We start from the raw sequence: 26,287 nt of genomic DNA on the forward strand, positions 1-26,287 counted from the left end.
AAGAGGCCTCAAAAATGAATGCCACAGCTTCTGTCTTTCCTTTGCAGGTCAATTACTAAGGATGGGCGTGCAACCTCCCAAAGAACACCTGTGGTGTTCGGATTTTCCCTGTGGGTCCCGTCTGTGTTTTTATTCCCCCCTTGACTTCCCATGATGGCCAAGATCTGAGCCTAGACCTGAGACCACAGAAACAGCAGACATCGTCTAATGGGGGTCTGAACTCCCTTCACAGGTCAGAAATGGTACTTTTGACAATGGAAGGCTTTCGTGAATGCCCGGGCAGCCCCTCCAGCCTGCCTTGACACAGGATGGATAAGTAAAAGCCTGGAGCCAACCTCGTTGCTTTAGAAATGTCAACAAGCCGCATGGGGGTGCTGCCCTCTCCCTTGTGTTTGTGGGGCTTGGTTAGAAAGGATCCCAGTCAATATTTGGTCCCCAGATTCTACTGACTTGTACTGTTAGTAAATGCGGTGTTCGTCAGCACACTGGAATGTTAGAAAACAAACATCTGCACTGGGTGGGTGGGTTTGCCCCAGCAATCTAGACCCATCAGCTGCCAAGACCAGGGCCCCCTGTTGAAGTGATCTGTACTCAAAGATGATTAGCAAGTGGCCTGGAAAGTATTTGTGATCATTCTCATGTGGAGGCCATTCCTGAGATCAGAGCTTGCTGCATAGCTATCTGCTTTATTATTATGAGCAGGCATTTTATTAAAACCTCCTTTGTTTCCCCAGAACACTTAAGGCCATGCTTGATGCAGAATAGATGCTCCTCTCCTCCTCCTCCTCCTCCTCCTCCTCCTCCTCCTCTTCCTCCTCCTCCTCCTTTTTCTCCTTCTCCTCCTTTTGGGGGGTTCTAGTGTTGGAGCTTGAATCTAGGGTCTGAGCAATGTCCCTGAGTTTTTGTGCTCAAGGAGAGTGCTGTGCCACTTGAGCCACAACTCCATTTCTGGCTTTTTGGTGGTTAATTGGAGGTAAGAGTCTCAGAGTTTTCTGCCTGGGCTGGCTTGAAACCTCCATCCTCAGATCTCAGTCTCCTGAGTAGTTAGGGTTACAAGCATGAGCCATGGGTGCCTGTTTTCGATGTTCTTTACTAAATTGAAGCAAAGTGTACAGGAGGTCAGGAAGAGAACACTTATATCCCATTCCCCTCTCCCCTGTACACCCCTCTGTCCCTAGATTCAGGCAGCTCGTGCCACTGTGGTTACTTGGGCATCCTTTTAGCTACACCCTGCCCTGACCACATAAGGGTCATCACCGCTCCAAGACTCCATCTACAGCTGCAGTTAGAGGAAAGTGTGCAGGCTCTGGGGAGACCCAGGTACAAATGCTCGTCTTATCTCTACTCAGCTAGTGACTTAACACCACTGGGCCCCTAATTCCAGAGCAAAATGTCCCCTATCACCATGAAAGAGGATAACATAAGCAAGCAAGTTAGGGCTCAACAGGTGGTCAGCAAAGGCTTGTTCAGATCAGAATGTTTCATCGTGTGTGTGTGTGTGTGTGTGTGTGTGTGTGTGTGTGTGTGTGTGTGTGTGTGTGTGTGTGTGTGTGTGTGTGTGTGTGTACCAGTTCTGGGGCTTGAACTCAAGGCTTGGGCACTGTCCTTGAGCATTTTTGCTAAAAGCACGTGCTCTACCACTTGAGCACAGGTCTACTTCCAACTTGTATTTAATTGGAGCTATGAGTCTCACAGACTTTCCTGCCCAAGCTAGCTTTGAACTGCGACCCTCAGATCTCAGCCTCCTGAGTAGCTAGGTTGACAGATGTGAGCCACTGCACATATCTGAGTCACTGTACCCAGCTTAGGCTGTTTCATCTTTTTGAAGAACTTTCTTTTATCCCAAGGAGACTGGGCTCCAGACAAGAACTTTTCTGACAGTCTACAAGTTAAGTCAACAGCTCAAACTGATTGCAGAAACCCTCCCCCCCCCCCCCCCCCAGCATGCCATCTGCCTTGGCAGTGCTAAATTCTTCCAATTCAAATCATTTAAGGATTTCTCAACTGGTATTTCTTTTTTAAAAAAATAAGTACTGTTTTTTTGATGTTGACATAAGCCCATTACTTGAGAAGAGAGTGTTTAGACAGATGGGTTGTTTAAGCTACCAGGATCCTATGGGATCCAAACTCTAATGGTGTTTCCTCCTGGGCCCTCAATTCCAAGTTCGCATTCATAGATGCCCACTCAAATGCTCAAAAAACACCTCTACCTTAGCACATCCTAAGTCTAAGTTCGGTTTTCCACTCAACTCTGATCCTCTCCATCTTTCCCATGTCAAGAAATGGTACTTCCCCGCCCAGTTGCTCAAATTAAAATTCTAGGGCTGGGGGTATAGCGGCTTACACCCACCCACCCACCCACACCCACACCCACACACACACACACACACACACACACACACACACACACACACACACACACAGACTGTAGCTGGCAGCTCGCACCTATAATCCTAGCTACTCCAGAGGCTGAGCTCTGAGGATGGCAATTTAAAGCCAGGCCAGGAAGAAAAGTTTGTGAAACTTTTATCTTCAAAAAGAAAAGCAAAGGCCAGAAGCAGAGGTATAGCACAAGTAGTAAAGAACCCACTTTGAGAAACAAACAAACAAACAAACAAGGAAAGAGCTTCAGGCCCTGAGTTCAAATTCTGAGTCATTCTTGACTTTCCCCAACTCCCTATCTTGAATCTGCCCTTCAGATGTCTCAAGCGTGTACTTAAACTATATCCCTCGTCCCCACCCCTGCCGCTTACCTGTCTCATTAGTGTAATCTGCCATCCCTCCTCTCCTCAAGCTGGGCTGAATGTGAGCTGTGACGCAGGTGGCTTACACCTGTAATCCTAGCTACTTTGGAAGCTGAGACCTAAGGATCTCAGAAGGCTGAGATCTGAGGATCATAGTTCAAGGCCAGCCAGAGGAAGGAAAAGTCAGTGAAATTCTTATCTCTAGCTAACCACCAAAAAAGAAAGAAAGAAAGAAAGAAAGAAAGAAAGAAAGAAAGAAAGAAAGAAAGAAAGAAAGAAAGAAAGAAAGAAAGAAAGAAAGAAAGAAAGAAAAGAAAGTGGTTCAAGTGGTAAAGCACTAGCCTTGAGCAAAAAAGCTCAGGGACAATGCCCAGGCCCTGAGTTCAAGCTCTAGGACCAGACAAACAAATAAAAGTCCCTTCAACTTGCCTAGCTTCTGCCCACGCGTCTGACCAAGTCTTCCTCTGCTCAGGGATTCTGCATCTATAAACCAGACAGGAAGGTACCCATCTCCACCACCTAGTGTGCCAGCTGTGTTCTGGGTCAGGTGGGCGCCTCACAGCCATGACCTTACTACAGCCCAGCCCAACAAATGTTACCCACCCACCCCCATAAAACAAAGCCTTCAATGCCAGTACAGACTAAGTGAACAGCCAATGTGAGATCCCACTGATCACAATGGTGGGGGCCAGGGAGGTCTCAGTGGTCCAGGCAGATGGGAGCCAGAGCCGCTGCTGCTCAGGTGCCCTCTGTTCTAGCCTCACGCCTGCCCCTAGGGGGCACCTGAGACCAGAAGGGCAAGTCGAGGCTCTCTAAGGGAACCTAAGCTGCTGAAAGAGTTAAGAGGACTCTTCCAAACTCCGGCCCTCCCTCACCTCTCCCACATTTGCCTTGTGGGCTTAATGCGAAACCCAGGCGCTTCACAAGACACTGTACAAACAGCTTCGGGGCGCCACTAAGGGCTTCAGCAGAGAGAGGCCCAGCTGCCAATGCTTAGGGGAAGATAAGTGAGTGGAAAGAGGTGGTTTTGACTCAGGCGGCCAGCAGCAAGGCTTTTTTGCGGCAGTTGAGTGTGAGCTCCGCCCCTACAAAAAGCCGGAATCCGCTCCTCAGCCCCTCTCTTCACCATACTTGATTAGGAATTTGGGGGCGGGCCCTGGCCTGGCACAGACCCGCACACTCTCAGTTCAGCACCTCTCCCTTCCTCTCTCTCTCCCTCTCTCACACACACGTTCTGTTCTTCCTCCAGCCCCAGGAGGCCAGACCGAGGGACGTGGTCACTCTTTGAAAACTCCAAGCCGAGGTAAGTTCAGTCATTTGAGTTGGAGGGGGGGGCGGGTGTCTTGTCTTTTTGTAACTGCACTGAAGAAATAAAGGAAATGAACGGTGGGGGGTGTCTAGCAGGGAGAAATGATTCTTCACCACCTGGACCATCATCCCAGGGATGGTGGAGAGGAGCAAAGGGAAGAGAGAGACGGGTCCCGCATGGGGCCTCTCTCCTTGCAGCTCTTCTGTGGGTGTTGGGACCCTCCAGTTTGTAAGCATGTCCACCAGATGTCCACCAGAATTTCCCCCTAGCTACTCACGAATCTCATCTGCATGCTGGAAGTTAGCCTCAGATTCAGCCTGCAATGTCTCATAAAGAGGGGTCGTGGTACCCAAGTGTAGCTGGAAGGGGCAAGTTTTGTATAGGAGTGGGCTGTGTGTGTGTGTGTGTGTGTGTGTGTGTGTGTGTGTGTGTGTGTGTACTTGGGTGAAAGAAAGAGAATAAAAATAAGAATTACAAATTGGCCACATCCTGGGAGATATGGATTGGGGGGGGGGGGGGTAGAGGATGACTTCCATCCTGAGCTCCTTGGCTTTGGGAAGAGGAAGAGCATGGAGCTCCTGGGTCAGCTCCCCGAGGCTGGCGAGTGACAGCCACACTGTACGGGCCCTGGGTGCAGGCGAGTCTGCCCATTTCGGTCCTGAAGCAGCATTGCCAAGGAGACAGGGTGCGGTGGGGACAGGCCCTGGCTCCCCACCAAGCCCTTCCAGCAGCCGTGGCTCTAAGAGAAGCCACAGTAGCTGGGCACACAACCCTGGAAAGCTGGATCTTCCAGAGGAAGGTGGCTTTCTTCTGCCAAGGTGCCCAGTCAGGAAGAAGAAGAAGAAAAAGAAATGGAGACAGAGGTTCACTGTGCCAGCCCTCCAGACAGCCACCTTGGTCCTCAGCAGCATGGAAAAATGTGCTCTTGGCAGGAGGCCGTGCCTTCCATCTTCTCTTCCTGGCTAGAGCCAGAGGCCCGCCAGAGTGCCCAGGCAGTGGGCAGTTGGGTCTGCTTCTCAGAAACACTGTGGCTCTTTGTTTGAGGCCAGAGGCTGCCCAAGGATGAGCCTGGGCTTCTTCTCCTCCGGAGCCCAGGGGCTGGTGGGATGGCATGGGCCTAAGGGAACTGCTTTCAGGAAGTGGAGGTCTGGGAGGTCTGGGAGGTCGGGGGACGGTGGCTAGTAAGGACTTGGAGGAGCTATCTCAGTCAGGGTCATGCTCAGTTTGCATTAGATCCCATGTTGGCTTTTTTTTTTCTGCTGGTCCTGGGACTTGAACTCAGGGCCTAGGCGCTGTCCCTGAGCCTCTTTGTGCTCAAGGCTAGTGCTCTGCCATTTGAACCACAGCGCCACTTTGGCTTTCTCAAAGTATTTATTGCCAATAAGAGTCTCATGGACTCTTCTTTCCCAGGCTGGCTTTGAACCATGATCCTCAGCCTCCTAAGTAGCTAGGATTACAGGCATGAGCCACCAACCAGCACCTACATGCTGGCTTTTATGCTCCTCACTGTCTCCTGTCCACAGGAGAAAGCCAGCAAGGCCCAATGGCAGAGCAAGGGCTACTTGGGTCTAGGTTTTCTCTGCCCATGGGGGATGCGCAGTGCACAGTGGGGAATTCAGCACCACAGTCGGGTATTCAGGCTTAATGTGCCACCCTGGGTCCTCCTTCTGCCATAGCGCCAGCTTCCCTCACAGAGGATCCCAGACCCCATGCTCCCCCCGACCCCCAGGCCAGCCCTCTTCTCCCACTGTCACCTCCAGGCTGTTCCAGCCCAGTCTCCTGGCTCATTCATTGTCTGTCACGTGGCTCCTCCCCAGTATCAGTGGCATCTGGGGGGCAGGGAGTGACCCAGACACATCCAGAGGACAGGTGCCATGCCCACCGCCACGCCCCCGGCTGGAGAGGATTTGTAACTGTTCTAGGAAGACCTGAGCAGCCAGGAAGTGCGAAGCTGAGAGTTTTCTCACTCAGCACTGAAGGGTGGCCTGGGGCCTTGCGGAGGGACCCCAGCCCTCCCTGCCCACGCGGCCAGCGCCCCCGTGACCCATGAGACCAAGGGATCTCCCACAAGCAGCTCAGATCCTCAGATCTCCCCCTTCACCGCCCCAAGCCGCTCCTGGAGGTCCCCCAGAGACACAGAGCGAGCCAGATAGCCTGTCCCTCGGACTCTTGGAAAGATTATGTCCCTAGGTGTCCAAGCTGGATTAGGAGCGTGAAGAAAACCCTACCACTTCTAAGCATCACACACCCCGCACGCGTGCACACACAGATGCACACACTCGCGGTTGCGGCTCCGCAGTTTCAGGGGTACTCGTGGTCCCTCAGAACCTGCCTTCCCGGGGCCTCCCTCCCCGTCCTTCTCATCTCTGCCTGGCTGGGAACGAATACAGTTCACTGGTCCCAGATAACCAGTACCAGGTGAGGGGAGCACTGGAAAGGGAGCAGTAGGAAGGGAGCAGGACTCCAGCTCTGACCCGGGCAGTGCCATGTGCCCGGCCTGGCGCCCTCCTTCGGCTGCTCAGGCCCCTCTCTCCTCTCTCCGCCCCGCAGGCCGACGATGCAGCGGGCCGGCCTCCTGCTGCTGGTGGGGCTCTGCTGCCTGTGCCAGGCGCAGTACGAGGAGGACTCGCACTGGTGGTTCCAGTACCTCCGCAACCAGCAGTCGGCCTACGATGACCCCTACGACCCCTACCCCTACGAGCCTGCCGAGCCCTACCCCTACCCCTACGGAGTGGACGAGGGGGGCCCGGCCTACTTCTACGGCTCCCCGTCCCCCCCGGAGCCCCGCGACTGCCCCCACGAGTGCGACTGCCCCCCCAACTTCCCCACGGCCATGTACTGTGACAACCGCAACCTCAAGTACCTGCCCTTCGTGCCCTCCCGCATGAAGTACGTCTACTTCCAGAACAACCAGATCGCCGCCATCCAGGAGGGCGTCTTCGACAACGCCACGGGCCTGCTGTGGGTCGCCCTGCACGGGAACCAGATCACCAGCGACAAGGTGGGCCGGAGGGTCTTCTCCAAGCTGAGGCAGCTGGAGCGGCTGTACCTGGACCACAACAACCTGACCCGCATGCCCGGGCCCCTGCCCCGCTCCCTGCGGGAGCTCCACCTCGACCACAACCAGATCTCCAGGGTCCCCAACAACGCCCTGGAGGGGCTGGAGAACCTCACCGCCTTGTACCTGCAGCACAACGAGATCCAGGAGGTGGGCAGCTCCATGCGGGGCCTCCGCTCCCTCATCCTGCTGGACCTCAGCTACAATAACCTCCGCAGGGTGCCCGACGGGCTGCCCTCCGCCCTGGAGCAGCTGTACCTGGAGCACAACAACGTCTACACCATGCCCGACAGCTATTTCCGGGGGTCGCCCAAGCTGCTGTACGTGCGCCTGTCCCACAACAGTCTCACCAACAGCGGCCTGGCCACCAACACCTTCAACTCCAGCAGTCTCCTGGAGCTTGACCTGTCCTACAACCAGCTCCAGAAGATCCCCCCAGTCAACACCAACCTGGAGAACCTGTACCTCCAAGGCAACAGGATTAACGGTGAGGCCTTGGCAGGGCAGGGGGGGTGGAGGGAGTGGAAATAGACACAGCAGAACGAAGGGTATAAATGAAGCAACCTGAAGGTGGGCGTGGTGGCACATGCCTGTCATACCAGCCACTTGGGTAGGACCATCAGGAGCTTGAGGTCAGCCCCGGCAAAGATAGTAAGACCTTAAAAAGGCAAAAATACAAAGAAAAGGGCTGGAGAGGGGAGTAGCTCAAGTGGTAGAATGCTTATCTAGGGAGCAAGAGGTCCTGCGTTCAATTCCCAATACCACTAAGAGAAAGGAAGAAAGAAAGCTGGGAATGTAGCTTTTTGGTAGAGTGTTTGCTTAGCATGCATGAAGCCCTGGGTTGGATTCCTCAGTACCACATACACAGAAAAAGCTGGAAGTGGCGCCATGGCTGAAGTAGTAGAGTGCTAGCCTTGAGCTGAAGAGCTCAGGGACAGCGCCAGAGCTAGAGTTCTTGCAAGCCCCGTGGCTTTTGAAAGAAAGAAAGAGAGGAGGGAAGGAGGGAGGGAAGGAAGGAAGAAGGAAGGAAGGAAGGAAGGAATGAAGGAAGGAAGGAAAGAAGGGAGGGAAGGAGGGAAAGAGAGAAGGAAGGGAAGGGAAGGAGGGAGGGAGAGAGGAAGGAAGGAAAGAGAAAAGAAAAGAAAGCAGGCAATCACCCTGAACCATAAGCCACAGACTTGCACAAGAGCTGCAGGAAGTGCACACTCATCCCTTATCCACAGCTAAGGCGCTCGGTAGGGAGCGGGATGGCTCAGAAGAGGGCTTTCCAGAAGAGCTAAGCATGGAAGAGCTGTGGTCAGCCCTGCTTTCCTGTTTTGGGGTGTGTGTGTGTGTGTGTGTGTGTGTTTAAACTTAACAGCTGGTGTATAAATATGTGCTGCTCTCAGAGCTGGCTCTGGCCAGTTCTCCTGGAGTCCAAGGAGCCCCAGGTGTGCGGGCCGAGGTCCTCCGGGCAGCCCGGCTGTGGGTGGGGGCACAGTTCACCTGCTCTCCTCTGGGCCTGTCTGCAGCTGCATAACAGCTGTCTCTCTGCAGCTCTGAGGTCACGTGCATCCCAGATGGAAGTGCGGCTTTCCCGCTGCCTTCCTCTCAAATCCGTGTTCAGAGCTTGCTTAGATACCCTCCACCCCAGGCTTACATGACCCCCCCCCCCACACCCACATGCTTTCCTCTCTGCTAGAAGGCTCTGAGCCAGCATAGCATTCAACCTCCTGGCTTCTGGGTCAAAGTCCTTGGCTCTCCCAGGAGGGAGCACTGTTAATGACCATGCAGAGAGCTTTGAAGTATGGCCTGCTGAGAAGGAAGGTACTGGAAAGCACACCAGGAGAGAGGAGGCCTGTCCCCAGATCAATCCTTTAGGAAGGAACTAGAGAGAGGCTGGCCTCCAAGAGGAATATGGAGGCCGAGGCGGGGCAGCAAGGTGGGTGCTGGCTGTCTGACCCTTTCATCTGAGCGTCAAGATGCTATCAATTACACGCCAAACTGAGTTTAGTTTAAAGCCTCTCTTTCTTTGAGGTGTTCTTGTTCCTGGGATAAGGCTGAGGGTCCTTAGAGATGTTGCATGCTGGGAAAGCGTTACATTTCCCCATGACTTTACATCTGGCCTCTCAGACACCTGCCACCTGTTCTGAATGCCCCTCCTGGGGGTGTTGGCTCAGGTGCTAAAGCAAGTTCAAAGCTCTTGCTAAGCAACTGGCTAGCAAGTTTGAGGCTCTGAGTTCAAGTCCAGTGCTGAAGAAGAAAAAAAAAAAAAAAAAGCAACTGACTAGCAAGTTTGTGGCCCTAAATTGAAGACCCAGTGAAAGAAACAAAGAAAGGAAGGAAGGAAGGAAGGAAGGAAGGAAGGAAGGAAGGAAGGAAGGAAGGAAGGCTGAGCTTCATACAAGTTTAACCCTGAAAAAGAAACATCAAACAGCGGCTTCCCTACCACAGAGTCTCTCAGTGCAGGGTGTGTTGGCTCACATCTGGCTTAACCAGGAGACTGAGATCTGAAGGTTGCAGTTCAAAGCCAACCCCGGGCAAAAAAGTCCATGAGACTCTTGTCTTCACTTAACCAGCAAAAAGCCAGAAGTGAAGTTGTGGCTGGAGGTTGAGTTCTATCTCTGAGCAAAAGAAGCTAAGGGACAGCACCTAGGCTCTGAGTTTAAGCCCCAGGACCGGCACACACACACACACACACACACACACACACACACACACACACACACACGAGTCCCTCGCCTTTTGAAGTCTAACTACAGAAGCAGAGAAAGATGGCATGGTGTAAGAGACAGTTTGTCACAGCGTATTGTCACTCCTGCCCTCCTATGGAACACAACTGCAGGTCAATCACAAAGTGCTCTGCCCCTCCCACAAGCAGGTTGGAAAATGAACTGCTTCGAGAAGCATCCCCTGCAAAAAAGTTGTCCATTCAGACAACCTGAAAGTGTCCCATGCTTCCCCTTCCCAAAATTTGTCTAATTCCTTCCCTGGTTGTCCTGTCCCCACCCCACACTCCATCTTCTCTTTTAGCAAAACAACTCCAAGGCCTTACCCATCCTGAAAGCAAGAAACTGATCTATGCCAAGCGCTTGCTCCTGGGTCCCGGCACATCATTGTAAAAACAATACATGGTAACCATTCGGCTTCCTTCCCACTTTGAAGAAGACACATCTGGGCTGGAGATGTGGCTCCAATGCGAGAGCACTTGCCTAGCAAGATGAATCCCTGAATCCCAACCTCAGTGTAGCAAGAAAGGAGAGGAGAGGAGAGGAGAGGAGGAGAGGAGAGGAGAGGAGAGGAGAGGAGAGGAGAGGAGAGGAGGAAGGAAGGAAGGAAGGAAGGAAGGAAGGAAGGAAGGAAGGAAGGAAGGAAGGAAGGAAGGAAGGAGGACAATCTGACAGTTCTTGTTGACAATTTCATTGTTTTTTAAAATGTTCTCCCCCTCCCCTTGAAAGATGGGGAAACTGAGGCCAGAGAAGGAGAAGCCATCTCTCCAGGTCACCCAGACTCTATAGTGTCAAGCCCAGAACTCCTGTCTTCAGCTTCAAAGGCCCTAGAGCCAGACTTCCCTGACTCAGACCCCTGCAGGACACAGCCCCTGCCCCAGCTCTGTCTGGGCTCCCAGGGCAGCCTCTCCACGGCAGCCAGGGGGTGGGGAACACCTGCGTGCTCCAGGCCTGCCAGCGGGACTGGTCAGCCCCCTCCTCCGTCCCCTCCCTCTCCCTCCAGAGTCCGCCTCAGTTTTTCCAGCCTGGCACCAGCCAGGCAGCAGCATCAGGAAAGTCATTCAGAAGCAGTGACCCCAGGACAGCTGGGCGGGTTGCCGGAGGAATGTGGAAAGACTTATGTCAGTATTTCATCTGAGCTGGAAAATATTGGCCCTGCACTATTCCTGGGTATGGGGAAGACTGGGGGAGGGAGGGGTGTCTCTCTGTCCCAATGCCCAGTGTGGTGGGTCTATCGATGCTGTGTGTCTAGTTCCTCAAATGCAGACCATGCTGATGTGCCCACCACTGGAATGGGGGCGGGGGAAGAACCTCAGCAGACGGTCTGAGGTCTGCAGCTCCAGCTCAGCCTCTGTAGAGCTGCTGTTGACTTGAACGATACAGACCCAGCCCCTGACTACACCCCACCCCCAACTGCTCACCGCATCTGCCCCCCTGGGAAAAACATCCACAAATTCCAGGTCTCCACCACCACCCTGCTCACCCCACCTGCCCACCCATCCACGTGAATCGCCTCCTGGGCTCCTGGGGTATGCATGCTGGGCCTTCTGGGTGGGTTAATCTGCCTCAGTCTCTCCCAGTCATATTTTAGCCCATTCTTCACAGAGACTGAACACATCTGGCAATGCCAGGCCAAGCTTAGTGAAGCACGCCTAGATTCCCAGCACACTGGGGCAGAGGAAGGAGGATCACAAGTTCAAGGCCAGCCTAGACTATGTAACAACTCGCCGGATACTGCTGATTTCAATCAAACACTCTTCCTCGACCTATCCGAGCCCTCTACGCCTCCATTTTCATGCTCACACCCTCCTCCATGGCTACCAGAACCTTCCTCCAGCTCCCACCACCTCCAGATAGATCACCGCCCTTTGCAGACTAAAGGACACTTGGGGGGCACAGGCCAGCCGCAGCTCTGGCTCTGGCCTGCCTCACAGCTGCCCCTCCAGACCCCACGGCCCCACCCCACGCTGAAGAGTTCAGCACTGGTGTTGCTGCTCCAGCCCTCACTGACTCTGTAGACCGAACTCTAGCTATGCAGGTTGGGGGGGGGGGATAACTTAACTAAGAGTCTTAACTAAGGTAAATGTAAGATAGATGTAGCCAGGCATTGGTGGCTTATGCCTGTCACCTAGTCAACCCAGACAGAAAAGTGGTTAAGATTCCATCACCACAATAGCCAGCAAAAAGCAGGACTGGAGGCGTGGCTCAAGCGGCAGAACACCAGTAGGACAAGCAAGCAGCTTGGGTTTCCAGCCTTCTTTCCCCTCAGAGCCTGGCTCACGGCTCTGACAGGTACTCAAGACAGACTGGCAACTTCCTCTCGGTTCTGGCACACACAGCTTGTCTTGTCTCTCAGCCCAGGGTTTTCTGTCTTTAATTTCCTGCCACTTTCTCTGTCTGCAAAGTGGCAGGAGATATTTAGGATTTAAGCCCCTCCATTTCCCATCTTCCCTCTCAAAGCAATTCAGCAAAGCTCTCTCCCTCTCTAAAAGCAATCGAGCACTTCAAAGCTCGGGTGAGCCTCTACTTCCCTCTGCTGCCCATACACAGAAAAAAAACACAAAACAAAACAACACAAGTCAAGTTCTGGCCGGATACTCAAGGACATTCACCAGTCCGTGAGCTAAGAAGAAGCTGAGCTGCAGAAGCCGCAGGCACAGCCCCTGTCCTGTCCCTAGCCCTGAGCCCATTTTGTGCCAGGTACATCCCATCCTGAGACACATCAACTCCCCCGACCTCAGCCGGGCACGGCACAGGGGCTTGGGCCTGCACTTCCAGCTCCTCAGGAGGCTGAGATCTGAAGATCATGTTGGAAAGCCAGCCTAAGCAGGAAAGTCCATGCGACTCCGATCTGCCATTAACCACCAGAAAACCAGAAACGGTGCTGTGGCTCCAAGAACTAGAGTGGTTTAGCCTTAAAGGGAAAAAAGGCTGAGGGACAGCACCCTGAGCTCAAGCCTGGGACACAGACACACACACAGACAGACAGACAGACACACACACACACACACACACACACACACACACACTGTTCGGTCTGTGATCTGGAATCCTGTCTCCCCAGAGTTCTCCATCAGCAGCTTCTGCACGGTGGTGGACATGATGAACTTCTCCAAGCTGCAGGTGCTGCGTCTGGACGGCAATGAGATCCAGCGCAGCGCCATGCCGGTGGACGCCCCCCTCTGCCTGCGCCTGGCCAGCCTCATCGAGATCTGAGTCCCGGCCCCAGCCCTGACCCGCAGCCCCACCACACCCACTGCATTCAGCTTGCTGGTTTGGCTTTTGCTGGGAGGTTTGGGACAGTCTTGGGACAGCAATCCGTGGGCTCCTCTTCGACCTCTTCCCTGTAGGTGGAATTAGGTGGGATCAGGGGCTGGACAGGCTTCTGGCTGAGGGTGTCAGCAAACACCGTCTGTACCCCAGTGACAAGAAAGGGAGCAGATGGAATTATCCTAAGAAGCCCTGGCCCCAGAAATCTCACGATTGTTGAGTTCTCGCAGATGAATTCAAGGCACAGCCGTGTAAGAGTCGCTTGAGCCATCTAGCGCATAACCGCACTTCGCAAGCAATCTCTGGCTCTCCCTCCCGGCAGCCCTGTGCTCCCATTGATCACTCCTCAAAATACTCTGGCCCAGCCTCCTCCTCCTCCTCCTCTTCCTCCTCCTCCTCCTCCTCCTCCTCCTCCTGTTCTTCTGTCCCTGCCTGAGCAGCCAGGAGACCCCAAGGCATGAGGGCTGCCTAGCCGCCAGTGAGGAGACCCTCCCCTTTCCTCTGAAGTTGAGCGGGCATGGAGAGTCCCCATGGAAAGCCACCAGATCAGCCCATCACTAGTGGGGTGTCACTGGTCACAGGCTGATGATACAGGAGGGACCACGACCCTGGGCTAGGATCCCTTTATGAGGTTCTATTTTAGCCGCTGGGCGGTTCTTTGAAAGGTAGGTCTGACTTCTAAGGGGGAGAGGCCAGACTGGCGGTCACTGATTCAGAACCCAGGGCCAATTAGCTGAACTACAGGACTGTCGTAGTGTTTCATCCTGCCCGCAGGCTCCGCTTCCCCGCTTAGATGTCTAGCCTCAAAGATGGAGGCCGTGTGGTTTTCAAAAGCATGGGAAAAGACGGGCTATTCTTTTCATCTAAGCAGGAAGGTCTGATACGCTGAAAGGAGAGACAGACCCCAGCCAGTTCCCAACATGCCCCCCGGGGGCCCAAAGAACGGGGTGGGGTGGGGGGGAGGAGTTCCTCTCTGTGAACTGATTTTCCTAAGGCCAGAGTTCAAAGTACCAGCTCTGCCCAGAGCGCTCGCAGGGCTCAGCAGCCCTCTTTGCTTCCACACCTTCATTACCAAGATGCTCTTTTCTCTTCCTCGCTTGGCTGGAAAGCACTTATTTCCCCTCAGTTCTGAAATGTAATATTGCTAGGGCTGAACCCATCTGTTCCTCTGGGCAATGATGGGGTTCAGTCATCTTGGGGAGCCAGGGGTGAGGACCCACGGGGGACATTCAACCCCAGTGCAGCCCACCCCGACACCAGGACACCCCTATCCAGTGTCTGCTCATCAGCAGCTTCTCCAGAAAGGGAAGAAGGAGAGGAGGGAAAGGGAGAGGGGGATCCTAGACTTCCTTCTTGACTCCAGACCCTGAAATCTACAAAAGCCAAACCAGCTCATTTCAACCGGGAGCTCTGAGGCCCAGGGCGACGCCTGCTCTTCAGAAAGCATCTGCATGTGGACACCATCATGTCCCTTATTATAAAGGATTCTCATTACAGGAAAGGCATGCGTGGTGGCTAACCTGACCAATAAAGTTATTTTACGAGTGCATGGTTAGGAGTGGAGTTATTGGCCACAGGCAGGGACCGCGTGCACACACCCCCAGCTCGGGCTGGGCAAGCTTTCTATTCTGTTTGGGAAGATGTCACTACGAACTTCATGTATAAAAGCTCAAGTTGGTAAACAGAAAGTCTGTCTGTGAGCCTAACTTCAATTCCACTACCAACATGTGCCTTTCTTTTAAGTTCTCCCTTGACGAGCTGACTGGCTTTTTCTTTGCAGACATTCTAACGTTTTTTTCCTCTTCCACCATTCTCTCTCGTCCATCCAGTAATTCTGGCCCTGGATATTGTGTCTTAACCACTGCTGCCCTCTTGTGGCTGCAGTGTGGAACTGAAGGCAGCCCACGACAGCCAAGCCCAGTTGGAAGAGCAGCAGTGTGGTGGCCCCTGGGTTCTTTCCTCCAGCCAGATGGGCTAGGTGCTTAGCAGATGCCATGGAAGCCAGGAGGACAGACTGGGCTCGCACTTTCAGGATAATCTGCTATCTTCTGTCAGGGAAATGACAACTACCACTGACCCAGTACTAATCCCAAACCTAGTGTTTCATGAGTGTCACAATTAATTCCTTCTTAATGCAGGGAACACAAATCTGACTGTGATTGTCTGGATCATCAGAAGAGAGCCATACCATGGCCACAGTCCTTTCTCCTGGGCAGCAAGCTGAGCCCCTCGGCATTGGAGAGAAGTGGGAGGGAATTACCACACTACACAGAGTGCAGTCCTTGGCCTTGGGTTTTGCTTCTTATCACTCCCTCAGCCGTCGCAACCATCCCAACCAAGACAGAGTGGGAGGAGGATGAGGAAGAGCCCGACCCTGCCGCAGGGCTGTGCCCTGGCTCTCCATTCAGTGCTTCACCCCAGAGGAGACAAGAAGGGAGCATCCTTCAGGCTCTGCTGCCTCTTTTCTGAGGATACCAGTAGATAGAGGCTTTGGGTACATTAACTCACCTTGTTGACTTCTGTGGGCCTCCTATGCAGAAGGTATAGTCATTTACTATTTTACCCAAAGGGAAACTGAGGAACAAAGTGGCTGAGGCCACCCAGTTAGAGAGCAGCCTGTCCTAGCCTGCCTGATTGTTTTTACTGGGCTTCCTGAAGGCCCTGGGATCATGACTTAGTAGGACAAGTGGGAGGCTTGAGGATAGATGGGCTGTTGCAAACAGAAAGGGTGTGTGTGTGTGTGTGTGTGTGTGTGTGTGTGTGTGTGTGTGTGTGTGTGTGTGTGTGTGTGCATATACCAGTACTGGGACTTGAACTCAGGACATTACCTTTCACTTAGCTTTTTCATTCAAGGCTGATGTTCTACCACTGGAGCCACACTGCCACTTCCAGCTTTTTGCTGGTTACTTGGAGGTAAGAATCTCTCCATTTTATCTTCTCAGTCTGGCTTCAAACCATGATTCTCATATCTTAGCTCCCTAAGCAACTAGGATCATAGGCATGAGCTCCTATGGCTTAGAGTATGGGTTGTTGGTTTTTTTACAAGAGGGACCTAAATCTATTCTCTAGCACTCACAATCTTTTGTGAATTTTCTAATTAAAATTTACTGTCCATCAGTAAGTGTGAGGCAGGCCGCTGGGAGGGCAATGGAGAACAAACCTCAGAGAACAAAGGCAAGTAGCCCTGGCCCACCAAAGTGACAGACTCTGAACAACAAAGCCCGCCCCGCGTGTGGTGTGCTGAACACTGAGACACGGCTGGCAAGAGCGGGGTGTTTGGTGCTCACACTGTAATCCTAGCCACAAGAAGGCTGAAATGAAAGGATCACTGTTCAAGGCCAGCCAGAGCAGAAAAGTCTGACTCTTCTCTCCAATTAACCAGCAAAAAGCCAGAAGTAGAGGTGTGGTTTAGGTGGTAGAGTGCTAGCTTTCAGCAAAAAAAAGAATTTAAGGGACAGTGCCCAGGCCCTGAGTTCAAGACTGATATGTGGGCACACACAAATGCACACACACACACACACACACACACACACACACACACACATGAGAAAGAGTAGAGAGGGGAAAGCACAGAGAGAGAGAGAGAAAAAGAGAGGGAGAGAGAGAGAGAGAGAGAGGAGAAAAGGCTGGGAAGATGAGCACACTTCTTCAGGAGGACTGCCAAGAACCAGGGCATGAAACTCTGAGCTGTGGGACTGGGCAGGTAACACAGCAGAGGGGCAGAGCCTGAAAGTGGGGATAAACAGCAGCTGGAACAGAGCAATCGGGACTCTTGGACAAAGAAAATGGAATGGAGAACAAGGGGGGAATCTTAAATAATGAAGCTGGAGCCGCAAGCAGAGGTGAAAGCACCTACTGCTTTTATTATCATCTTTCAGAATCTAAATTTGAACATGCCTGCCCTATGTCCAGCCTCATCGTTCTGCTTTCTGGCCACCAGGGGGCAGCATCTCATTTTGCACCCTTAGAGCCTTTCCCCAACCCTTCTAGGGATTCAGCCTTCTCCCAGCCTGCTCCTAGGCAGGGCAGGGGAGGCCTGGCGAGCCCAGGAGTCCTGACCTTTGTGTGCTGTGGATCAGGAGGCCTGTGGATATCTTCTTGGAGTCTGGGGAGCTTTGTTGGTTTGTTTGCTTCTGTGACAAGAGGCCTGCTGTATCATCTAGGCCAGCCTCCAACTCTTGGGCTCAAGTGATCTTCCTACCTCAGCCTCCTGAATAGGGAGACTACAGGTGACCGCTACCATGTTCAGATTCTCAGAATATTCTTGTTTTTGCATTTGTTGGGTTTTCCTTTTCCTGAGACAGGGCTTCCCTCTGTAGCTCCAGCCAGCCTCTAACGCTCCTTCTCGAGTGCTGGGGGTGGAAGATCACAGGGCGCCAGGCTTGACCTCAACAGGTTTTCCGTTGAATTGATTATTTGGGCATGGCTTTGTTTTCGTTTCTGAAATTTTCTACATATATTTCATAAACAGAAATCATCTTCCCATGCCATACATAGTCTATGGCCAAATGTTGCAATTTTATGACAGTTCTTCAACCATTGGCAGTGGCTTCCATCAACCAAAAAAACAATCCCAGATCTCTTGACAAGAAATCTTTACAGGCAGTAATATGTTTTTGAGCTGGTTTTCATGCTGCCCGCTCCCTATGTTTTCTTTCAATTATCTGGGAGGATAAGAAAGTCACCGGCACCTGGAGGTGAAGTAGGTTCTAGTACCAGAGCCGCAACACTACACAATAGAGCTCATTCTCCTCACCTCCTGCCCTTACCCTCCAGCCAGCTCACCAACACGTGCTTCCAGAAAACTGAATTTCAAAAAGCATACGAGGCTTTGGGAGTGTAAAGCCACAGAAATGGAGGCAGCAGTGGTATTCACTAGACACTGTGTTGAAAATGAACTACACAGCTTGTGGGTGGGATGGGAGGGGAAAACGGAAATATACTCTTTATCTGACTTATATAACTGTAACCTCTCTATACATCACCTTTATAATAACTAAAAAATTAAATTATAAAAAAGCAAACTATAGCTAGCAACAGCACTTTAGAATGTTTATGAAGGTATAAATTACAATTCATAAACCAGCCTGTGCTGGCTTGTACCTGTAATCCTAACTACTCAGGAGACTGAGAATTAAGGATCAGAGTTTGAAGATAGCTCAGCTCAGGCAGAAAAGTTCATGAGACTCTTATCTCCAGTTAACCACCTGAAAACCAGAAGTGGCGCTGTGGCTCAAAGTAGTAGAGTGCTAGCCTTGAGCATAAAGAGCTCAAGGACAGTGCTCAGGCCCTGCGTTTAAGGCCCACAACCACTACCACCACCACCAACAACAAAAAAGCCAAGTAAGAGGCCCTGATTTCAAGCCCCAGTAATGGGGCCCACACACGCATGCATACACACACACACACACACACACACACACACACACACACACACAACTACAATGCATAGGACTAAGCACAAACTAATTACCTTGAAATGCAGTTATTGAAATAGGTGAAATTTTGATATAGTAATATATACATTTCTTTATGAGTACAACAAGGAGCAAAATGTAACTACTGCCTATTAATCGTGGTCACTTCAAGGCTTTGAGTGCAAATGGAGCATTGAGGAATTTTCAATTACTGCAGTGGATATAAAAATATCTATGATGTCATCTGGTAGCAAAGCCTGCAGCTCTCTTTATAGTTGAACGTATGCCAAATTTCAGTTCAATGTATGCAAAGCACAGACAGGTCTTCCCATACAAAGTCATGACCCCTCTCCAAGTCAAGATAGAAAAGAAACTTCCAGGCACCAGTGGCTCACACTTGTAATCCCAGCTACTCAGGAGGCTGAGATCCGAGGATCATGGTTCAAAGCCAGCCAGCAGGAAAGCTTGTAAGACACCAAAAAAGCTGGAAGTGGAGTTGTGGTTCAAATGGTACAGTACTATCCTTGAGCAAAGAAGCTCAGGGATAGTGTCCAGGCTCTTGAGTTCAAGCCTCAAAATTGGCACCAGAGAGAGAAACAGAGATTGAGAGGAGGAGGAGGAAATTCAGTCACAGAGAGAAAGCAAGAAGAAAAGGCAAGTTGTGGGTTTTTTTTTTCTCTCTCTCTCCATAGGAATAGCCATTCCATAGACTACTCAATGCAGCCCTTGGGTCAGACAGTGAGTTGGGAACTCGTGCATTTAGTGTAGGAAAGAATGAATGGCAAGTCTCAAGGTAATTGCCATGGAGTTTGACAGAGATAATAACCAAAATTCATTTTGTCTTAACAATTTAAAAATACCTAGTCCAGGGCTCAGTGGTAGAGCGCTCGCCTTGCATGCATGAGGCCCTGGGTTCGATTCCTCAGCACCACATAAACAGAAAAAGCCAGAAGTGGGGCTGTGGCTCAAGTGGTAGAGCGCTAGCCTTGAGCTGAAGAGCTGAGGGACAGCGCCCAGGCCCAGAGTTCAGGCTCCACGACTGACCAAAATAAAGAAATAAAGAAACAAAATAAATTTTTAAAAATACCTACTCCATTCAAAACCCAACAGGCAGTTTGATGAAAGAACCAAACAAGTCTGGGTGCCAGTGGCCCACACGTATAATCCTAGCTGCTAGGGAGGCTGACAATGGGAGGATCAGGGTTCAAGGCCAACTTGAGAAGAAAAATCTTTGCGACTCCTTCTCCACAGAGGGAGGCTGGGTGCAGTGGCGCATGCCTATCACCCCAACAAGGGGAGCCCAGAGTGAGCAGATGACCGTGCAGGCGCGCACGTGGGCAGGAAGTGAGACCCCCATCTCAACGACAACCAGTGAGAAGCGGCTGGGACGGGGGGGGGGTCTGAGGCAGCGCCTGCCTTGCAAGCAAAAAGCTGAGTCTCATCCGAAGTAAGTGCTAGATAAAGCGTGGACACAAAATGGCTGCCTCTTTTCTTCGTTCATTTTTTAAAGAGGGCGTCAGGATGGCAGCCCGGTGGCAGGGAGGCTACAGGAGACCCCTCTCTCTGCAGCCACCCTCCCCACCAGCTCTGAGCCCAAGCAGCCACACTCTGAACCTCTTTCCCCAACCGACACGAAGCTGGGGAGCTGGGGGACACGGCTCCCACCAACAGCTGAGCCTCTGAGGGACCCGGCCTCCCCCGGGAACGAACACCTTACTCTGCCCCGTGGCAGGCCCCAGGTCCAGAGCAGCAGTCATTCTAGAAAACTAGTCCATGCCCCTGGGACAAAGCCTATACCAGGAACCAGAAAGATGGACACAATAGATGGAAGGAAGGCCTCGCTGGAGTGTCTGTCCCGGGAAGCTGGAAGAAAGGAGAAACTAGTGCAGACAGGTTAGGATGGACAAAAGAACTCAGCAGCCTGGCGGGACCACACCCGGCCACGCGGGGCCCGAGGAACTGTAAACACCGAGAGGAGTGCGTGCTCCCCACCAAGGTTCCTGCGCCAGATGCACTCGGGGTAAAAAGAACAGAATTACACCTGACCCAGTTTAGGAAATAATAACAGGAAGTGGGTCAGAGACACCACAAGACCCACCTACACACACACACACACACACACACACACACACACACACACACACGATCGTGGAAAGCTGAGGGTAAGTTGAGTCTTAAACCTTCTTTAAAATCTACCAGATGCAGAAAAACAACCACCTGGCTTGCCCTGGCGTTCTTCCCTTGCTTTTAACCCTCCATGCAGGCAGGGCCCTGAACAGATACTGTGTGGAGCCTGAGGTCTTGGCAAAATTGGACTCTGAAGACAGGCTGGGACAATAACAGAATCTTACCATGAGCGCCAGACTTGGAAGCAGTTCCAGAAACAGCAAGAAGAGCCAACTATGGCAGGCTGCACAGGGAGCTATCGCAGGAGCCAGAAACCCAGGCTCCACATCACACCAGATCTATGTAGGCCGTAGGTGAGGGGCCCAGCAGCCGGCTCAGAGGGGTATCGTTATGGTCTCATGGGAAAGGGCCCTGCACAGCCCTGAGGACTTTTAGTTAGGTGCTATTTCCTGGTCCATCCTCCCAGGTGGAGACTCCCAGACAAAGAGGCACATGAAAAGTATAATGAGCCAGGGACCAGTGGCTCACACCTGCAATCCTAGAAAAGGAGGCTGAGATCTGAAGTCTGTGGTTCAAAGCCAGCTGGGGCAGACAAATCTGAGAGACTCTTCAATTAACCAGCAAAAAGCTAGAACTGGAGGTGTGGCTCAAAGGGTAGAGAGCCATGAGCAAAGAGAAAAAACAAAAAACAAAAACAAGACAGAGTATAAGACCCTGAGTTCAAGTCCCAGCAGCTCCACAAAAAAGAAAGCAATGCAAACATCTCACTGAGCATGTTTCTGAGCCAAAAAAATATGACACATTTCAAAATACACCTATATCTTTATGGGATTATAAAGCAGTATTTTCTGACATTTGTGCCCTGACAAGTCTGAGACGAACCATCAGCGAGGACCGTTTTCCAGTAAGACCACTAGATGGCGGGAGGAGTCGAGTGTCAGACCCAGGGCTCAGGGTGCTCCACACAGAGAACGAAGTTAGCTGATTTATGCAGAAAGCAAATTCATGTGTTTGTTAATTGTTTCTTGAAAGAGGGGCGCTCACAAAATCTCAGTTGGAAGGGCATGTGGGCAGAAACAATGCCAAGGTTGAGCCACAAGAACCCCACGAGAACCCAATGCAGCAGAGCACAGAGGTGATCCTTGAGAAGCACATAGCACACCAGGACGGTCTGCAAGGCCTTGTGAAACTAGGTTTTTAGACTTGGCCCAAAGTCCAGGAATCTCAGGTTAGGTCCAGCCACTGCCCCCTCCCCTCTTACCTTCCCACCCCCCGCCATGGCAAATAAAAGAGACCTGGGAACGCACAGACAGAGAAGGGAGATTTATGACATGGCAGCCATAGGAAGACAGCACTTCAGTACATCTTCAGCCAGCCATCTTCAGACATTGGCTCAGATTAAATAGGATTTGAGGACAGGGCGTGGGAAGGGTTTGCAGAGCTAAAACAGTCCCGGGTCTCAGGTATGAGGCCTGGTTGCCCATGAGCTTGGTTTTTGTCTCTGGAGGAGTTCTGGAGAAGTTGTTATAAAGAAGACACTGCTTGTCTGAGGGGCCGTTGGCCTTCCACACAAGATGGCCGCCACTGAACCTTCTCTTTCCTCCTGGTAACAAGGTGATCGCCGAGGGCCTGCAGCAGAGAATAGCTCAGATCAAAAGGCATGGACTCGGGGTGAGGGACTTTCAGCTAATTCATGGGACTCAGCAAAGGGATCTTTCAGGTTGCCCCTTACGCTTGCTTTGCAGACTTCCAATTCCAGGTCCAGCAGGCAGAAGCAAGCCATGTGTCTATGGCCGGCCAGCAAGCGAGATGGGGAATGAGCATCTGACTCTCTCCACAGCAGGCTTCGGGCTGTCACTCAGGTGCTGGGCAGGCCCCATCATAAATGAAGGACCCAGATGCTGAGAACCCAACCAAATGGCAGATTTTCAGGAAATGTGCACGAGGGGGGCGGGGGTTGAGGAGGTTTATTTGTCCGTCCACCAGCCACCATGACAGCTGTGGAGCTGGGTGAGAGAAAGCCCAGAGGAGGGGTAGAGTGTCTGTGTAAACATGAGGACAGACGTCACACAAATGCCAGCCTCCTCTTGATCCACAAATACTTTATTGTGAAAGCTGGCGCTGCTTTGAAACACGTTTCAAATCTGCAGAATAATGTGTGAGTGTTCTAAGACAGAGAGGTTCCTCACAAAATACCCACAGACCAGGGGGCTAAGAACAATTTTCAAAGCTGAGGCTCTGCCTTGCCCTGGAGGCTTAGGCCCAAAACTCAAGGTGCTGGCCGAGCCATGCTTGTCTCTGAAGGCTCTAGGAAGAAGCCTTGCTGCCTCCTCGCGTCTCCTGGTGTTCTTGGCTAGAAGGAGCATCACTCTAATCTCTGCCCCCATCTTCACGTGGCCACCTTCGCTTTGTCTTCCTGGGTAATCACTTCTCACAAGCACGTTACTCATTGGATTTAAGCCCCTCCCTCATTTGTTATGATCTCATCTTGAGCCTGGATAATTACGTTTACAAAGATCCTGTTTACAAATAAGATCATACTTGGGGGGGGGGGCTTACACTACACCTGTCATCCTAGCTACTCAAGAAGAACAGATCTGAAGTTCAAAACTGAGAGACTTTTACCTCCAATTAACCAGCATAAAAGCTGGAAGTAGAGCTATGGGTTTGAGGAGATACTGTTCAACCAACAACTCCATCTCACAGGGACTTTGCTAAGTAAGGCAGATGGAGAGGCTTCATAGAGGATGCCAGATGGATGTTCCCAGGGCCTTGGGATGTTATTTGAACCAAGTGCTCAAGCCCAGGCCCCACTGCCGCAGGCTGTCCAGGTGGGTAACACCCCAGCAAGACAATGATCCACAGATATTGCCTGAGAAAGAGGGGGACCTCCTGACGGGTGTGCATAGACAGAAAACACCCCACATCTTCCCATTATTATTATTCCTATTATTAAGAGCTAGTTCAAGCCTACAATGAAGTGCAGAAAGAACTATAACAAGAGGCATGTTTTTGCCCTACAGATTTAACACATACTAACACATTGTTCTTCCTCCTCCTTTTCTCCTTTTCCTTCTTCTTGTCAACCATGGGACTTGAACTCAGGGCCTGAGCACTGTTACTGAGCGATTTCACTCAAGGCTAGTGCTCTACCACTTTGAGCCACACAGATCCACTTATGGTTTTCTGGTAGTTAATTGTAGATAAGAGTCTCACAGACTTCCTTGCCCAGGCTGGAACTGAGATTCTCAGATCTCAGTCACCTGAGTAGCTAGGAGGGGGTGAGCCACCGCACCTGGCCCTCCTTTTTCAGTAACTTCTCTGAGGTCCAAGTGTTTTTATACAGATGGTCTTCGAATTCCAGTCTTTCAACTTCACTGTGGAAAGAAGCCATACTTGAGATTTTGAGTGGTGATCTGTTGACGGGTCCTCCAATGTTCCTCCATGCTGGGCAGCCAAGTGATCCAGTGATCGACTCTCTCTCGCACAGAGATATTATTTATCACTCATATGTTTATAGGAAAAACAAACAAAACCCAAGGCTCAGCGAAGTTAACTGCCCAAGGTAACAGCAGTAGTAAGTGACAGAGACTGCTGGCCAATCCTGGTACCTCTCCAGGCTTATGCTGAATTCTGAGCCTATCTAGGTGCAAGAAGATCAGAGGACAACGTTACACAGGGCACCTTCTTCTACGAAGTTCACAATCTGTGTTCTCCTTTGGAGGGCAGAGGTTGGTGCCCATAATGAGGCCGATGGAAAACGACGGGATGAGACCAGAGCTGGAGGAATGGCTGCCCTAGGAGGGCGCCAACACGCCGGAGTGCAGAAAAAAAGGAAGCGGGGCGAAGGAGAGAACCTGGGGAGAGAAATGCCCCCAATCCAGAGGGTCTTAGAAGGAGGACTGGAACGAGTAGCTACAAGGCCAAGAACCCAGAACCTCCAGATTGCTCCAGAAAGGGCTGGGCTCCATCTGGGGAGAAAGCCTGGGAAGCGGGGGACGTCTGAAGCCTTAGGGACTTGGGATCCCGGGCAGCAGATGGAGGGCAGGGATCCGCTGCTGCAGCTGCTCCCCGTCACCCCCAACCCCACCTCCCCGTCCTGCAGAAAGGCACCCTGGTGAGCCACCCCGGGCCCCCACCCCATCCCCGGCTTCCCTGGCTGCCCAGTTCTGGGCCAAACGCCGCCCCTCCAGGAAATCTGTGATTGGCCAGCTCTCTCCGGGGCCAGCCAATCAAAAGCTTGTTGCCAAGGTGTGGCTTTCCCCCGCCCCCCAGACAGGGTGGAGCCCAGGCGCCGGTGTGGTTGCTGAGCGAGGAAAGCAGATTTGCAAGCGGGGTTGGAGGCATTAAATCCCAGCCAGCTGCTTGGGGGGGGGCGGGGACTGAGAGTTGTAGGTGGGTGGGTGGCCCGGGGCTCAGCCCACATCCTGGTAAGGGAGGGAGCCAGACATCTGCCGGCCCACACCGCCCCACCGGCCCCCTCTCCCGCCCCTCTCCCTGGCAGCTCCGATTGCAAGCAGCCGGGACTATAGCTGTCCCCGACACGGCAGTGGCCACGCCACCCTCTCCCGCACTCCGGGAGAGAGCTGCCACGGGGCGATGGTGCAGACAGCCTCACATGGAGGCTGCAAAGATGTTATCACTAACTGGCAGTGTCCCTTTGGTGACCAAGTGACCCGGTGGGCAGACTTGAAGGGGCAAAGAGTGAAAATAGGCCCCAGCAAGCAAGAGATACAAACTGCAAGCCTCCTGGCCATTTAGCTTGACCATCGAACACCGTCCCAGTCCTGTTCTTCAAGATGGAGCCCGTCCTACAGTCTTGTCAAGAACAAGTTGCCCTTTGAAGAAAGGCTTGCTATGCCATGCTCTGCCTTCTCTAGACTTCCAACAGACTGACTGTTCGACCTTACCCTATGCCAGGCTCGGGAGTGGGTAGATCAGTGGTAGAATGCTTGCCTAGTATGCATGCACAAGGCCCTGGGTTCAATCTCCAGCACTGCAAAATAAATACATAAATTAAATATCTATATATATGAAACCAAATAAAATGGTGGTTTTCATATTAAGTTCCCACAAATGTATATATTGAAGACAGCTTAAAAAAACAACTTTCCATCTGCCAGGCATCATGGCTCACACCTGTAATCCTAGCTATTCAGGAGGCTGAGATCTGAGGATTGCAGTTGAAAGCCAGCCCGGACAGAAAAATCTGTGAGACTCTTATCTTCAATAAACTACTCAGAAAAAGCTGGAAGTGATACTGTGGCTCAAGTGGTAGAGAGCACTAGCCTTGAGCACAAAGAGGCTCAAAGACAGTGCTCAGCTCTGAGTTCAAGCCCTAGGACCAGCGTCCCTCCCCCCCAGCAAAAAAATTACCTTTCTATCTGTCCAGTCTGGTCACTTGAGCATCCCTAAATAACAGAAGAAAGGTGAAGTATTCACACACACACACACACACACACACACACACACACACACACACACACACACACACACACACCATACTTCACAACTTTTGGTCTATTTCCAAAACAGAGCAGACACCAACTCAGAAGTTGGGGAGAGGCAGGCAGGGGTATAGGAAAAAGAAGCTGAGAACCTAAGGTCTCAGGTTACTTCTAGAGACCAGTCCAGATTTCACTTCCCTCTCCCTC

At 51.9% G+C, this 26,287-nt stretch overlaps 1 protein-coding gene and 1 long non-coding RNA gene across 2 annotated transcripts; one reads left to right on the forward strand and one right to left on the reverse strand.

Annotated features, from left to right (window-relative positions):
• Positions 1 to 3,894: 3,894 nt before the first annotated feature.
• Fmod (fibromodulin) lies at positions 3,895 to 14,638 on the forward strand. Its single transcript, XM_042682343.1, has 3 exons — positions 3,895 to 4,047; positions 6,604 to 7,598; positions 12,884 to 14,638. Exons 2-3 carry the CDS (start codon positions 6,611 to 6,613, stop codon positions 13,033 to 13,035), a joined length of 1,140 nt encoding a protein of 379 aa, XP_042538277.1. The 5' UTR covers positions 3,895 to 4,047; positions 6,604 to 6,610; the 3' UTR covers positions 13,036 to 14,638.
• A 10,469-nt stretch (positions 14,639 to 25,107) lies between these two features.
• LOC122109596 lies at positions 25,108 to 26,209 on the reverse strand. The gene is made up of 3 exons (XR_006147716.1): positions 26,134 to 26,209; positions 26,010 to 26,044; positions 25,108 to 25,629 (listed from the first exon to the last, which is right to left on the reverse strand). It is a non-coding gene; the product is annotated as an uncharacterized LOC122109596 (long non-coding RNA).
• Between the last annotated feature and the right edge of the window lie 78 nt (positions 26,210 to 26,287).

Source organism: Dipodomys spectabilis, unplaced genomic scaffold, assembly GCF_019054845.1.
Source record: "Dipodomys spectabilis isolate Male_0828 unplaced genomic scaffold, ASM1905484v1 ptg000069l, whole genome shotgun sequence".
Classification (NCBI taxonomy): domain Eukaryota; kingdom Metazoa; phylum Chordata; class Mammalia; order Rodentia; family Heteromyidae; genus Dipodomys; species Dipodomys spectabilis.